Source organism: Myotis daubentonii, chromosome 7 (assembly GCF_963259705.1).
Source record: "Myotis daubentonii chromosome 7, mMyoDau2.1, whole genome shotgun sequence".
NCBI lineage: Eukaryota > Metazoa > Chordata > Mammalia > Chiroptera > Vespertilionidae > Myotis > Myotis daubentonii.
The window spans coordinates 8,995,186-9,010,235 of record NC_081846.1 but is presented as its reverse complement, the minus strand read 5'-3'; the positions used below and the strand labels follow the sequence as shown (position 1 = coordinate 9,010,235).

Below are 15,050 nucleotides of genomic sequence, written 5' to 3'. Positions count from 1 at the left end.
CCTCATTCCCCCGGGAAAGCGTTTCAAGCATCTCCCAATGAACATTGCTCCACTGGGCATGGAACAGGAGTCCCGGACAACCGCTTTGGGCCTTTGGGCTCGGGAAGAGGCCAGCAGACTACTGGGTGGCAGGTCACGGGAGACTTGCAGGTAACTTGCCTCCCTCCTCTTCCTCAGTGGTGTGCAGCGGGTGGCCTGGGTTTGGGATGGCTGCACAGGAATATGCCACCGACAGCACTAGAAACAGGGGGAGACTGGCAAAACCTTCATCCGTGGAACAAATATTTGCCGAGTGTCTGCCATGTACTAGGCAAGGGTGGTGAGGCTGGGAATACCGCTGTGAATGAAAAAAAATTACTACCATCCTTGAGGAGCCTACATTCTTTGGGGAGAGGTGAGAGGATCTGCTGAAATTACTGGGAAATAGTGAGAACCAGAAGAGGGAAGAAAACGGTGATGGCAAGAAGAAATTAGGGCTCCCCGACCCTCAACCAAACAGAAGGCTTCTAACTGGTCTCCAGGTTTTGAGAGCTCGCAGAGTATGCCACATAGGAAATGCATCCATGGGTAGAAGCCTGGGGGTATCCAGACAGCCTCACCAAGCCCCCCCCCTCTCTGACACCCCTCCCCCCCAGGCCACAGGCCCTACAGCTTGTGTGTGTTGGGTGAGGAGAAGAGTGTAGGAAAGGCCGCTGCAAATTTTTTGCCAGCTCCAAAACTATGGCCAGTTGTTGCATATTCATTTTCCTTTGGCATCAGGAAATCTGATTAAATCTGTTAATATCATTATGTACCCGGAGGGTTTAGGAGACGGACAATGGACATCTGGGGCACAGTACACCCTCCCCCCCCCCCCCAGGTCTGATGCACAGGACACAAAGCTGGGCGCGCACAGTGGTGAGTTCGGCCTCCTGGGCCCGCCCGCCACTGAGGAATGGAGGCTACACAGCACACTGTTAATCTGCTTCGTGCCCACGTGAGGATGTGAGAAAGCCCATGGAGTTGGCACCAGACCAGGCTTCTGTGCCTCTGGTATTTCAACAAAACACTGTCCTCAGCGTCTTAGTAATTCAGGTGCTGCTCTGTGCGACTGCGTGCAAAACTCCCGAGGATACAGGCAGCCGGGAATCTGCTGAGTCAGGTCCCTCGTCCGAACCCAGGATCTGAAGGCACACCCGGCCCGACAGCTCCCACTGAGCCTCCCTCAGGCACCGCATGAGGGGCGCCGGAGCCGTGGGAGGTGGGTGCAGGGGCCGGGCCGTGGAGGCCAGCCCATCCTCTGGCGGCTGCTGCTGCACCAAGCTGAGCGCCAGACCACAGGAAGGGCCGAGAGGAAAGTCTATCTGAGCCTCCCAGGTGCCCACAGGGCCTGGTGGTGTCGCATCGGCTGCACGAGGAATTTCATCAGTGCCGTTCGCACGTCCTATTGAACCTTAGAGGCAGTGGACAGACAGACACTGCAGTGCCGCCTGGCGACAGACAGCTCCGAGGGCGGGACCAGGCCAGATGCTGGGCGAAACCCTGGGGCGGAGTTACCAGCTATGGAGGCTGGAGGGAGGGAGAGCCTTTGAGAGGAATGCCAGCTGAGAGCCGATGAGTCACAGAAAAGTCACAGACAGTGTCGCCACCCACATGCCCACAGGGAGGCACAAAGGTCACCTGCTTGCTTTCTGGGTACACCTGTGTGGCCATGTCCTCCCTCAGTTACCTCAAAATGAGGCTGGTCTTGGCTAGCACATCCCGGCAGCTTGCTGCGTCCCAGGCACGTGGAACAGAGCGCCAAGGCCTTGCTGGGCGGCCTCATGGAAGCTTCCCGGAGGGCAGGAGCTCTGCTCGCTACTCGCCACAGGGCGTGGCACATGCCCTTGCCTCGGCTGGAAGGCAATGCCCCTCCCTGCCCTGCCTTCTTCCTCTCATTAAGCCCGAGCATCCCTTCGGGCCTCTGTTTAATCATCGCGTCTTCAGGGAAACGCCGAGTGTTTAAAAGCTGTGTGATCTTAGACTATTGCGAGTTGCTCCACAAAAATTGCTTGATCGTGATGAATGTAAGGGAAGAAAGCATATTCATTTTCCCATGGCATCAATAATGAAACTTCTCCTTAATTGGTATATTCTGGTGCTTGCACATAAATCACGCTTATGCAACAATTTATATCATGTTTGTCTCTGACGGAATCTAATCATTTGAGACGCAAACTTATGAGTAAAAGTGCACCGATATTCACCAATCCACACAGGGTTTGGCTTCGAATCAAAACAGGTAGTTAATGATTCTGTTCTCAAATTGAGATGGCGATAAATTATTGAAATCTGTGCTCTCCCTCCACTAATCACCTGCGACTCTAAGTTTTAAACATTTCTGCTTTCCGCAGTGGTTGCCGGAACCGGACTGGCACACAGAACTCTGCCACGGCTGTCCGCCGGCCACTGCACGGCCTCTCCGTGGTCGGGTACAGTCCCGAGGTCACCGATTTCAGCCACGTGACCACGTGCCACCTGCACTGAGCTCACATAAACCCACGCTGACCTCACGGGCTTCAGATGCGCCCTTTCCCTTCCAAAACACACCTCCTCGGACAGTAAAGTTTTATTCTGTTGCCATAAAAAAGCGTTTATTATCAAAGCAATAAGGTGTGAGGAGAAGGAGATTATCATGGCGGAGCCTTTACGGTTTATTATATAGTTAATCACGGAGATAAAGTGTCATTTTATAAGAATGTCCCCACTGTCTCGATTCCTTTCTGTAGAGGACTCATAACAACAATAAAAAGAATCAGAAAGGCACTTCAGCAGGATGGAGCGACCCGTTCCTGCTCCGTGGAGGCCCGAGGGACTGGCTGCTTCGGCTGGCAGCGGGATGGGCCGGGTCAGGTCTCAGCTCTTCCCAGACGAAGGTGCTGGGACAGGAGCAGCCACACGCTGCTGAGCTGCTGAGCAGAACCAGCTGGGGATACTGAGGCACACACGCAGACTTTCAAAGGGCATGTGAAGGCATCCATGTGCCGCAGCAGCCGGAGGTAGATGCTGGGGTTCAGAGGGGCCCCTCCCACCTCGGGGCGTGGGCCTCGGGGGGTCTGCCTCGGGCCTGCAGTGGAGAAATGGCCTGGCCCATCTCATCGCCACAGTTCTGCTTCAGAACCCCCTTGTGGAGGAAGTGCTTCGGGCTGGAGCTGCCTTAACCCTCAGCTGCCAAGCGGAGTGAAGCAAGCAGAGCTTCTGGAAGGAGACGGCGAGGAGCCCAGAGCCCCGCAGGCCGAGGAAGACCTCCTGTCCGCCATCGAGGGAAGAGGCTGTGCTCGCTGCTGGGCGAGGGGGCTGGGGGACGCTGATGCTGCCTCCGCCGTCCGGCCCCGCGTTCTGCACACAGCACACAAGTGAGCGGCACTCTCTACTGCAAGGATTCCCGTGTAAAGAACTCCTGTTTCTCTCACACGGCACACATCCCCCCACGGGGGCTCCCTCCTCACCACTGCACCAGCGGTGAGCACCGTGAGCGCCCGAGGAACGCCTGCTGGGCTCCTGGCACCTTGCAGCGCCCAGGGCCGCCGTGTGTGTGTGTGTGTGTGTGTGTGTGTGTGTGTGTGTGTGTTGGTGGGGGGAGGGGCTGGAGCTCAGGAGGGAGCACAAGGGAAGAGCCTGCCTGTACTGCCCACAGGTTCAGGCGCCCAGGTCCCCTCCCTGGAGTGACAGGACTTCCCCTCGAGGCGGGGGGCAGACAAGCTCCCCGTACACATTGGGGTGCACAGTGCCAGGGTGCCATGTCCAGGTATTACCACACGCTCTAGGGCCCAGGGCCAAGCCAGGCGGGGTGCAGCTTACCCATTCCCTGGGCACAGACGCAGCAACACGAGGCTCTCTATTCCCAGGCAGGAGGAGGGCAGCCCAACACCTACGACAGGCGCCTGCGCACGGCGCTCTCCAGTGCACTCAGCTGCCAACCAGGCCGGGCTGCTTTATTTCTATTAATTTTTTATCGGAGGTAATATCATCTGTTAATGTTAGCACCTCCCCGTCTGCATGCTTTTTGTTGGAATCCTACGATGATCGCAGCACAGCTAATGAACATTTCATCACGCTGTCTGAGGTGCGTTTCTGGGATGAGACACACGCAGATGGCGCACCAGGACCAACTCCCAACACGTAGGAAACACGGGAGTCCCTCAAATCAGACACAGCTGATGGAAAAACAAACACAGGATTCCTCTTTCTCCTTAACATTTCTAAGAGTTGCAAAATCCTGCGACTTCTATGAATTCCACATGTTCAACAGGAAAATCTGTAGTCTTACACACCTCCATGTAGAATTTTACGTGTGATTTTGCTTACTAGGATTTCTCAGCTTTGCTAATTGCTTCTTAGTTTCTTTCCGTGGTGATCACTATTCCAGGAAAGCCACCTAACTGGTCTGTTTCTATAGCTACAAAAATGGTACGAGTTACCACCACCCCCTTCAGAAAAACAAAAAAACCCTAAAACGACTTCTATGGGAGAGAAATCAGACTTCTCTCTGCAGGGGTCTCTCGGCACGAGGACATGGTCACTCAGGGCCCGAGGTAACAGCTGGGGGTGCTGGTCCCCTCCCCCACGCACGCTCCACAGCCTGCTTGTCTGTTCCCATGGGACCTGGTATGTTTTTTTGGGAAAGAGATCTCTCTCATCCCTTAGCAATGTTCTCCAAGTGATGGTCCCCACTGTGCTTGCTGAATGCATAGCCCTGGGCCCCGCACCCACAGACCAGGGACACTGGGAATGAATGGGGCTCTGAGGCTCCCTGTGATGCCAATATCTGAGAGGCACCAGATGGTCACACATCATCTACCTACTGGATGGACGAGTGAAGGAAGGGGAAGAGGAGGCAGAGAGAAGGCATGGGAGACAGGCCAGGGGAAGGAGGGCTGGGCTGGTGGCAGCAGTGGCCACTCGGAACCCGGGTCCCTTTGCCTTACTTCTCTCTTCACCGAGCAGTAAACAGCAAAGAGTGGTGATGACACATCCGTATCTCCAGGCTGGGACCCACAGCACGCTGAATAAACAGAGAGAGGAGAAGGAGATGACCTTCCCAGTGTCCTGGGTTAGAGGGAAAGAAATTCACTAAATGCTTATCTGGAAGCGAAGAAACCAACGTAGATGGGACTTCTCTCAGGAGCAGGCTAGAGATTTTCTGGAATAATCTAAGAAATGCGTATCTTGTACCTGAATCTTCACAGAAGCCCTAGAAAGTGACAGCGGCACGCCTGTTTTGTAGCTGAGTAGAAGTTAAGAAACTCAACCATCTTCAGAGCTAGAAAATGTGGAGATGGGATTTAAATGCTGTTGTAACTCTACACCTCATGCCTCCAGGTAAGTGGTTGATAAGCCTTGAACATGTGACTTTCTTTAAAAATATATATTTTATTGATTTTTACAGAGAGGAAGAGAGAGGGATAGAGAGTTAGAAACATCGATGAGAGAGAAACACCGATTAGCTGCCTCCTGCACACTCCCCACTGGGGATGTGCCCGCAACCAAGGTACATGCCCTTGACCGGAATCGAACCTGGGGCCCTTCAGTCTGCAGGCCGACACTCCATCCACTGAGCCAAACCGGTCAGGGCAAACATGTGACTTTTGTTAGAGTCCACTGGCCTACTGAGAACCAAAGATTTACAGTCACAGGAAAAATTACATAACATACTTACAAGGAATTTTATTAGAGTAACTCTGGGTGTTTTATATATTCTTTTATATGAGTTGCTGCTGTCCTGGCTACAAATTGCTCAAAACGATGCCTTGGTCTCACTCTGTACCCATCTAATAAACAGAAATAAGCTCCAAGGTCCATTCAGAAATTGTGAAATTATAATGTATTTTGTATTTATACTAACATATAAGAACAAATTTGTCTTATTTTCCAGTGACAATGGATTATACTATAAAATAAAAAAGACACAAATAATACATACTCTGGGATTGTGAAGATAGAACAATTTGCTTAATTCCCTTTCATATTTCCATTCTATAATGAAACTAACAATTCTCATTCAAGGAGCATGTTACCAAGCTGGTTTGATCAGTAGCCTTCATGTGCTGAAAAGGCTCAGAAATCTTTTCAGATTTCAAGCTGAAATTAGAGCCAACCGCTTGCTCTCCAGCTCTGGGGGGTGGGGGTGGGGGGCTATTATTCTGCAAGGAAGGCTGTGCTGAACGGGAAGCGACTTCCCAGGCTAAGTGTGCAGCCGGCATAACGCCTGGCGGTAATCACACGCGAGGCTCAGCAAGGCTCTTACTATGAGGTGCTATTCAGGCTGGTTTCCTGGGGACGAGGCCGAGACTGAAAAGGCTGGTTCCGGAGTTTTTTGTATTTATCAACCTGCTCTTCCCTCCTGCTGAGTGATTCACTGAGCCCTGGCAGTGCCCTGGGGAAACATCCAACCCAGAGAAAAACCTCGCGGAGGAAAGGAAATAGGAAAAGAGAAGCTTTCACCTCCCAGAAGCGAGCGCCACCTATTTAGAGCGACACATTCACACACGAGGCAAGATTTGAAATGCACGGCACCTCAGGGGCTCTCCTCGTCGCAAAGTCACAGGCACCTTGAGCTCCTCCGTGGCGTGATTTACCCTTCCCACAGCTTCGGCGTGGCCTGGAGCCCGCTTCTGTTTATGGGACGGGTGCAGAGTGAGGCAATGGAGCTATTTGGGGCAATTTGTCGGCGAGGACAGCAACAAAAAACCAGGCATATGGCCCTCCTGAGGCATAAAGATGTTTATTAGCCTCTTCTGCTACTGCCTCTTGACATCCTTTGCAGGTGTATGTTCAGGTCCATACGGTGCGTTCTTCTAAGATGCGGGCAAATCGCGAATCCTGGGTGTGGGGAGGAGGCATGGGCCTGGATAGTTTCCGTTGCACAGTACTTGGCACAGGTCACGGGCAGGTGTGCACTTAGGAAGGTCATTATATGAGAAGGAAAGTCTGGTCTATACAGGTTTTGATCAATGGGAAGATTGTATTCATGTTCAGAGCAAAAGGACATAGAGACTTTTCATTCGATGTCTTCAAAAAATACCATAAAAATATAATGTCAACTCTTGATTTTGTCTCCATCACAGGCTTGGTTTAAGGTGCTGGCAAAATGTAGCAATCATGTCACACACTGCGATGTCAAATTATTCCATAACAATCCACGTGGCTAAAAGCTCCCTAACCTCAGCCCTTCTGCTGTAATCCACGACCAACACCCCTTGTTGAATAGGGCAGAGAAAAGCATTACTTTCCTGCTGGACACACACCACTCTGATACTGGTGGGGACACTAGGAATACTTATATTTCAGTCACATCGTTTTATATCTTTAAAAAAAAGTTTTTTAAATTGATTTCAGAGAGAGAAAGGGAGGGAGAGAGTGAGATAGAAACATCAATGATGAGAGAGAATCGTTGATTGGCTGCCTCCTGCACACCCCTGCTGGGGACTGAGCCCTGACTGGGAATTGAACAGTGACCTCCTGGCTCATAGGTCAATCCTCAACCACTGAGCCACACCAGCAGGGCTTAGCCACACGGTTTTAAAATGGAGTCTCTACTCATTATCCGTGCTTCTGTCAACACTCGCCACATTTGCCTGTTGTCACAGCATCTTCTCTGTGACACAGATCTGTCTCAGCCAATACTCATTTCCTCTCCATTTATCTATCGAAGTACATACAGCGCCACAATTCAATGACTCTCCTAATGAAGGGAGGCTAATTAAACGAGAGCAAGTATGTGTTCAACCACCACTGAAGCATAAGATACACAGAAAGGCCTGTTTTCATTCACGCTGGGGAGCACCAGGGCTGGTACACCTGAGGGTGCCACTGTGGCCGGCGTGAGAGTGGCTGGACAGATGCCACGTGTGCCCAGGTGCGCTGAGCAATGCCGCTGCCTGGCGGAGGCCGAAGGGAAAGATCCACCCCTGGAGAGAAGCATTCGCTGCGGAATTCATTGTCACAGGCCTCAGATCCTCCCCTAATCCCCGGCCCCACTGCGCTGTGTGGTCTTATTGCAAAATGAGGAAAAGACTCCGGTCGAGACAGAACGGCTCATGAAAGTGCCTGCCCCTCATTAGCTACCAGCGTCCGTTCTTAACATCTCCATTTTTTCCTAAGGACTGAGCTGAATTCTATAATGAAAACTAGACCCAAAAGCAAAGCCCTCAATTTTCTCCACTTCAATACAATTGGTTTTCTGGTCTTAAGACGACAAAAATGTAATTTGACCTTTAAAATGCGTAGCTAGAAGGTTTACATTTCAGGCAATATGGAAAATAAAATTCCTCCCTCACTGATCGGAGGCGCCGTGGTTAGGTTGTTTGGGCTTGTGAATGACTGGAGAGGACCTTTCCCCTCCCCTGTCTCCAGCCGCGCACTGGGAGGGCAGCTGGGGGAGGGGCGGGCAGAGACTCGGGGTGTGCAAAGGGAGTAACCTCCGCCTCCAGGCCTCCAGCTACGGCAGAGCCTGCAGCAGGGCGGGCCGAGGAGAAGGTGCCAGAAGACACAGTCCTCTCACTTTCCCGGGTGCAGGCTTCCTCGGCATCGAGGATGTCAAGGGAGGGATAATCCTTTGTAATACTGGGGCGGGGGGGGGGGGGGGGGGGAGGGGGAGGGGCGGGGGGGGCTGTCCTGGGCATTCTAGAATATCTATAGCATACGTCACCTCTACCTCCTAGATGCCAATGGTGACAACCCAAAGTACTCCCAGACACGCTGCCTCCTGGGAAGAATCCATCCCGCGGAGAACACTGCTTGGCCCCAGACATACTGGTCCCTTTGCCGGCCTCTCAGCCCGAGTTTCAGCCACAGATGCACAAAAGAGTCACCTGGAGCTCTCTCACACACACCCCGACTTCTGGGTCCACTTCAGACCAGTGACCCAGCGTCCCGGAGCCAAGGATGACCACCGAGCTCCAGGAGTTCTTAACTACAGCACACACAGGCTCTGGTGTGGAGAGGAGTCAATATTCATTTATAGGCACCATCTTCCAGTCACTGTTAAGTTAGTCACCAAGAGAGAAAAGAAAAGCCCTCTGGGCACAGGAAACCCGGGCTGGGCTTCCAGCACTGAGTGGAAAGCCAGGCATTCTCCAAGCAGCAGCTAGGAGTTTGCGGGACGTGGTGGTGGGGGGGGATGGGGGGGCGGGAAACAACCAACGAGGAAAGTCGTTCCCAGGCTGTGTCCACCAAGGGTTTGACAGTACTTGGGGACCAGGAGCAGGCCGGGGAATGCGGGTCAGGGGGCTGCAGAGCTTGCCCCCTTGGGGTGGGGGGCCTTCCCAAGCTCCCAGCCCAGAGAGAGGATGAACAGTTGGGTGTCACAGCGGTGACACCGGTCCGCCGACCACCAGGGCGGGCTGTGTGCGTGTGCTGGGCTGCGGCCGGGGCTCCCCGGCAGATGAGGCGCGAGGGAGGCCGAAGAAGATGGACGGAGCTGAATATGGCCTTTCCTGCAGCCCGAAGTTCTCATGCTCAGAGTTATTCGTTTGCTTGGTGGTGACCTCGGCAGATTTGGTTAACATTTGTTAACATGCAAATATGTCACTTTGAGGGACGACACCTGGGCACCGAAAGGATGACGTTATCAGTGACTCAAAAATGAGAGTTAAGGGTGAAAAAGAAAAGAGAAGGGGAACGGCCCCCTGGGAGTTCCTGCTCTGGAGTGCTTGGTGTGGGGCGAGGAGCCCTGGCCTGCAGGGGCAGCGGGAGGTCCCCCCGCCCCCCCTCCCGCGCCCAACCTCACTGAAGGAGGAAACTCCAAGATGGGGAGAAGGGGGAGTGGGCAGGGCCCGGGGCCAGGGGAGTGGAGACTCCGGATCCACTTCCACGTCTCGTTGAGCAGACCTGGCGCTGCTTCAGGAAAAAGTCAACGTGCGTACAGAGGGAGTTCTGCCCCTGTGCACAGAAGGCCTGTTGCCACGGCCCCTTCCTATCTGAGCCCGAGGCAGCCTAAGCTGTGGCCCCTCCAGCTCCCACTCTCCACCCTTCCCCACGCAGCACACACTCCACCCCTGCTGTCAATCAGACGTCTACAGCTCTGCCTTGGAATGCTGCCTCCCCCAGCACGCGGCAGTGATCAGCATCGCTCTCCTTCCTCGGTGCTTTGTGAATTCCGTGTTTTATTGCTCATTTTAAGCCTTCGCCTTCCACGTGGACATGCGCACACACAGACACACACACACAGACACACACACACACAGACACACACACACACAGATTTGCCACGAGAAGCCGGACTCATTCGCACACAGAGCGATTGCATCTGGCAGCTATAATTCCGAAGAATGAATATTTTCCAGTTGTGGTAGGGGCCCAGCGTACAGACAAGAAACCAGCTGTTTCATGTTAGTGCCTGATGGGACTTCTCACACAGAGGCTCCTGCTGCAACATTCACTTCCTGTCAAGGGGAGTTGTGAGAGCTCTAGGCGTCCCTGTTCCCCTCTCACGTCCCCAGTTCCTCCTGGGGGAGTAGCAGTGACCCGTGCAAGGTCCCTATGCAACTGTGTCCGGGTTCAAGGCCAACTCTGATATCAGAATCCAGCAACTCAGTGGATTTCTCCCCTGACGGTACTGAATGAGGTATTGTTCACAAGCAGACTGGGAAAGGTAAGCATTGAATCCACTTGACTCAGCTGTGTGGTCACCTGGTCCTGAGCATGTGCCGACAGGTGGCTTCTCCCAGCCTCACAACATCACCATTCCCGTGGCTTCCAGCAGGATCCAGGGGGATTTAGGCAGGCAGGATGCACCCCTGAAGCTGGCACTCTGGTAACAAAGTGAATGTCTAGAATTTGTTTCTAAACTAAACAGCGCCGCTGAGAGCTCCACGTCCCTCGTGCAGCGGGTGAGCTGCCGTCTGTCTCGGAAACTTTCCAGAACCCTCCAGAGGACCTGCCCCACAGAAATCCCAAGGTTTCGGTTGTGTTAAATGAACGGGGCTGCATTCAAATTTCTCGCTCATGCCTATTCATGATTTCATCACCAACAGAAAAGCTTAATTTTTAAAAAACATTTAAACTGCCTTCTTCCGTCCTGTGACCCGCTATTTTTCAAAAGCACCACAATCCCCAAAATCCATCCCTCAGGAAAGGAAAGGCAGGCTTCCTTCAGGCACATCACCGCGGCGGCTGGGCTGTGGGCCGGCCTGGGCCAGCGCCAACGTCTCTCCATTTGGCAGAAATGCGTGAAAGTGGTTGATTAAAAACCACGTTGGTTTGACTTTAACATTTACGTTATGTTTTGGGATCGTTTTTTTTAAAGGTTAGATCAGAAAATAAGTGGGCGCTTACTCACCCTGTAGCACCAGCATACAGAAAATGGTTGGTCTACATGCCTTCCTCTCCAGTTTGGAGGAAAAGTGCTGTTTTGTCCCGTAGGTGACTTTTAAACGGCAGCACTGCTTGGCGGAGCTCACTCAGAAGGGAGCCTCTCCACCGCCGCCCCCCCCCCCCCCGCCCCAGTTTAAAACACAATGTGAGTTACAAGCAGAGAAAAGATATACAACTTCCCCTGGCGCTGACTTTCCTGGCCCCAAGCTTTTAGCTCGTGAGGCGTGAAACACTCCAAGAATCTCAAGATGTTATAAATCTCAAGATGTCCCGTGACCCATGTGATGTTCATTTTACTAAGGAAATAAAGTAAAACAATAAAAATAAAAGTACGCCGAGCAGCTGGAGGAGAGAGAGGTAATTCGAGGTCATTGCTACACTTTGTCAATTAGTGTGTGAGTCACTCAGACGGAAGGTAGAACAGGAGCCTCAGAGGGAGCGTTTACTCTAAAATGCCGCACAAAAGGAGAAGACAGGGTTTCTCTGAGCAGCCGGCTAATGCCCCCAGACAGCGGAGGGCCACGTCCGAGTCCTAGCGCCCGCCCGCCCCCCCTTCCCGCGTCCCCCCACTCCGCCCCCGGGCCACTCGGCCCACAGCCTTTCTGCATCCCCTCCAGCTGCTTCATGCCACAACACCGAGATGTTACAGCCCATAAAGCTTACCACGCTTACTAGCTGGCCCTTCACAGATAAAGTTTGCTGACTTGGGCTGGAGAGAACAGGCCTGGAAGTTGAGTGCGCTTTAAATATCGGGGTAACTTAAGGATAGACTGGAAAATGTAAGAGCCAACAATAATAAGCGTAACATCTTTCACTTGAGAGCCCCTATCTTCTCTAATGGTTTCAAGCATATTCTTGGAGTTTGCCTTTAACAAGTAGGTTATAATCTGATCAAACAGAGCAGTGGTCCTTGAGGGTCCAGATGCCGAGACTGGGGGAGGGGGAAGGGTTCCTCATTGAAGGACAACCCAAGGGCGTGGGTGTCTTTGAAGGGTTCTTATACTAGTACTAGAGGCCCGATGCATGAAATCTGTGCAAGAGTAGGCCTTCCTTCCCCTGACGCCGGCAGGCACCCAGGACCTGGGCTTCCCTCTGGCCCCGGCTCTGTCTGGAAGGATGTCCGTAATGACGTCTGGTCTAATTAGCATATTACCCTTTTATTTTTATAGATTCCCTTGGGATCTTGTATTATATGTAGCTGATGGTTTAAAATTCAAGGATTTATTAGGTTAGTGTTAAGTGTAATCCTTAGTTTTACACAACTCAACCACTAGGTAAAAAGCACACCAGAGGCCAAAAAAAGTACTTGGAATAGAAAAAATATGCAGAAGATGTGACCAGAAGCTGCTCCATGGAGAGATCATGCCTGAGAAGGAAGCCAAGAATAAGCAGAACCAAGAGATTGTGGGAGACAGAGAGAGAAGAAAGGAGAGGCAGAGGGAGGAGAAGAGGGAGGGAGGGGTACAGTCAGAAACAACATGATTTGGGCTTAGAACCAAATTTGCCTAAAGCAGTGGTCGGCAAACTGCGGCTCTCGAGCCACATGCGGCTCTTTGGCCCCTTGAGTGTGGCTCTTCCACAAAATACCACGTGCGGGCGTGCATGTAGAGTGCGATTGAAACTTCGTGGCCCACGCGCCGAAGTCGGTATTTTGTGGAAGAGCCACACTCAAGGGGCCAAAGAGCCGCATGTGGCTTGCGAGCCGTCGTTGGCCGACCACTGGCCTAAAGGAATCTCCTGGTGTTTTCATGTACATTGGCCAATAAATTCTATTTGTCTTTAACTAGTGTGACTTGGGTCACTCAAAACTGAAAGGGTTCCGGCTGATCCACTGAGAACATTTTCTTCCTGATAAAAACCCAACCTTTCCCAACAGATACTTCCTTCCAACTGTGGACGTGAGCTACGGTGCAGGACTCAAAGCAGTGTCTCCCATCAAACCCGCTGCAGAGCAAGGCAGGGCCAACCCCACACGGCGCCCCATTTAAGTCCAGTCTCAGAGCCCCCAGGGCGGGCCTCTCACTCTGCTTGCATAGGATGCTTCTGAGTTTTGTTCAGAGAGTTGTCCTTTTACAAGGGCGAGGCTGGAAAAGACTTTTCTTAGCAGCATGCGTGCTACTGGCTTTCCAGAGATTTGTCAAAAATGCCACCGGTTGAGGTTTTGTTCTTTGTTGTGCTCTACCTCATCCACGCACTTCTGGGCCAACCTCAAACGCCAGTGAATTAGGTGCATCAGGTTTCTTTTTATTCAAACACGTCCTCCTCTTTTCATTCCCAAGACACATGCCTCTGCCTGCAGGGCTTAAAAAAAACCCTGCCAAAGAGCGGCCCTGCGCTGTTTGTATATTAGATAAACAGCGTTCTCCTTCCGGGGCTCTACCTACAGAAACAGCCCTGGGTGCAGAGTCCCGGCCGCTGACTCACCAGTTGTGCAGCTCAGCAAAGGCGGCCTTGATCTTCTTCACCGAGCTGTCCACCTCCTCCTTGATCATCACGCGGTACCTGGTTAGAGACACGGTGCAGCGTTGCAAGTCCTTCACCGACTTCTCAATATTTGGGCCTAAAATGAATGTCAAGAAAACAAATGTTTGTTTTTTAATTTGAGCGCTTTATCTTTGTGAGCTGAACAATAACAAAATCGAACTAACGTACCACCGACACCACCCCCCACCAACGAAAAGATATTTTTTTTTGTTTCTCAATGAAAAAAAATAAAAAAGTTCTGCGAAGAGGTTGTTTGTAGCCTGGGGATTTAAAAACCGAGAGCGGGTGGTTTGTAGGGAGACTGCTGAGACTCCACTAGTGGGTCCTCTGACTGGGCCATTCTGGGCACACATGTCTCCTCCGCTCTTCAGAAATGTCCTGATCATGTATGTTCCGTTACACATGGCAGTTTCTTGGAGTGGGATGTGTCTAGAGCAGTGGTTCTCAACCTTCCTAATGCCGCGACCCTTTAATACAGTTCCTCATGTTGTGGTGACCCCCAATTTCATTGTTACAAATTGAACATAATGAAAGCATAGTGATTCATCACAAAAACAATATGTAATTATATATGTGTTTTCCGATGGTCTTAGGCGACCCCTGTGAAAGGGTCGTTTGACCCCCAAAGGGGTTGCGACCCACAGGTTGAGAACCGCTGTTCTAGAGACTGTCTGTGCCGCTGTCAGGTTCTGATTCTCACTGTGAACACCGCTCTGCGCTCTGCGTGGCTATGCCTGCGGGCTTTTCAGGAGGAAATGACTTCGAGGTTGGGAGAGGTACAAACAGTGAGAGAGGCCAGAGCGGCGGTGCCAGGCACGCTGGCCCGGGCCCCGTCAGTGCGGGCCAGGCCTGTAATTACAGCAGCACTTAAGCGGCTCCGTGGGTGCCAATCTTGCCCGATTTCCTGAAACCGTCACCAGGGCTGACAGATAGTGCAAAACAAACCGGCAAATTGTACGTATCCCAACAAGGGCATGTTTCTTGGAAGAAAGCAATCTCCCTCAAGAAAAGTGAGAAAGCACATCAAACCAAAGCCAAGGAAATCAGATCTAACTGAGGCTGGATGAGAAGAATATTATTTAATCTTCTGGGAGTCAGAAGGAAGTGATTTAGCCCCTTTCATTTTGAATACCAGTTAAGTGTAAAGGATCTGGCACTAACATCTGCTTCATGAGACAGCAGGGTAGAAAGTATCTGCAAATTTATCCATAAAAACCACAAAGAGAGGAATG

General features: G+C 51.9%; 1 protein-coding gene across 5 annotated transcripts in view; it reads right to left on the bottom strand.

The window, feature by feature from the left end:
• Positions 1-15,050, bottom strand: part of SPATS2L (spermatogenesis associated serine rich 2 like) — a 145,258-nt gene that overhangs the window by 15,711 nt on the left and 114,497 nt on the right. For all 5 annotated transcript variants that reach the window (XM_059702685.1, XM_059702684.1, XM_059702687.1 and 2 more), the window contains one exon: positions 13,759-13,894. In XM_059702685.1, coding sequence (XP_059558668.1) covers positions 13,759-13,894 — 136 coding nt within the window. The remainder of the gene's footprint in view (positions 1-13,758; positions 13,895-15,050) is intronic.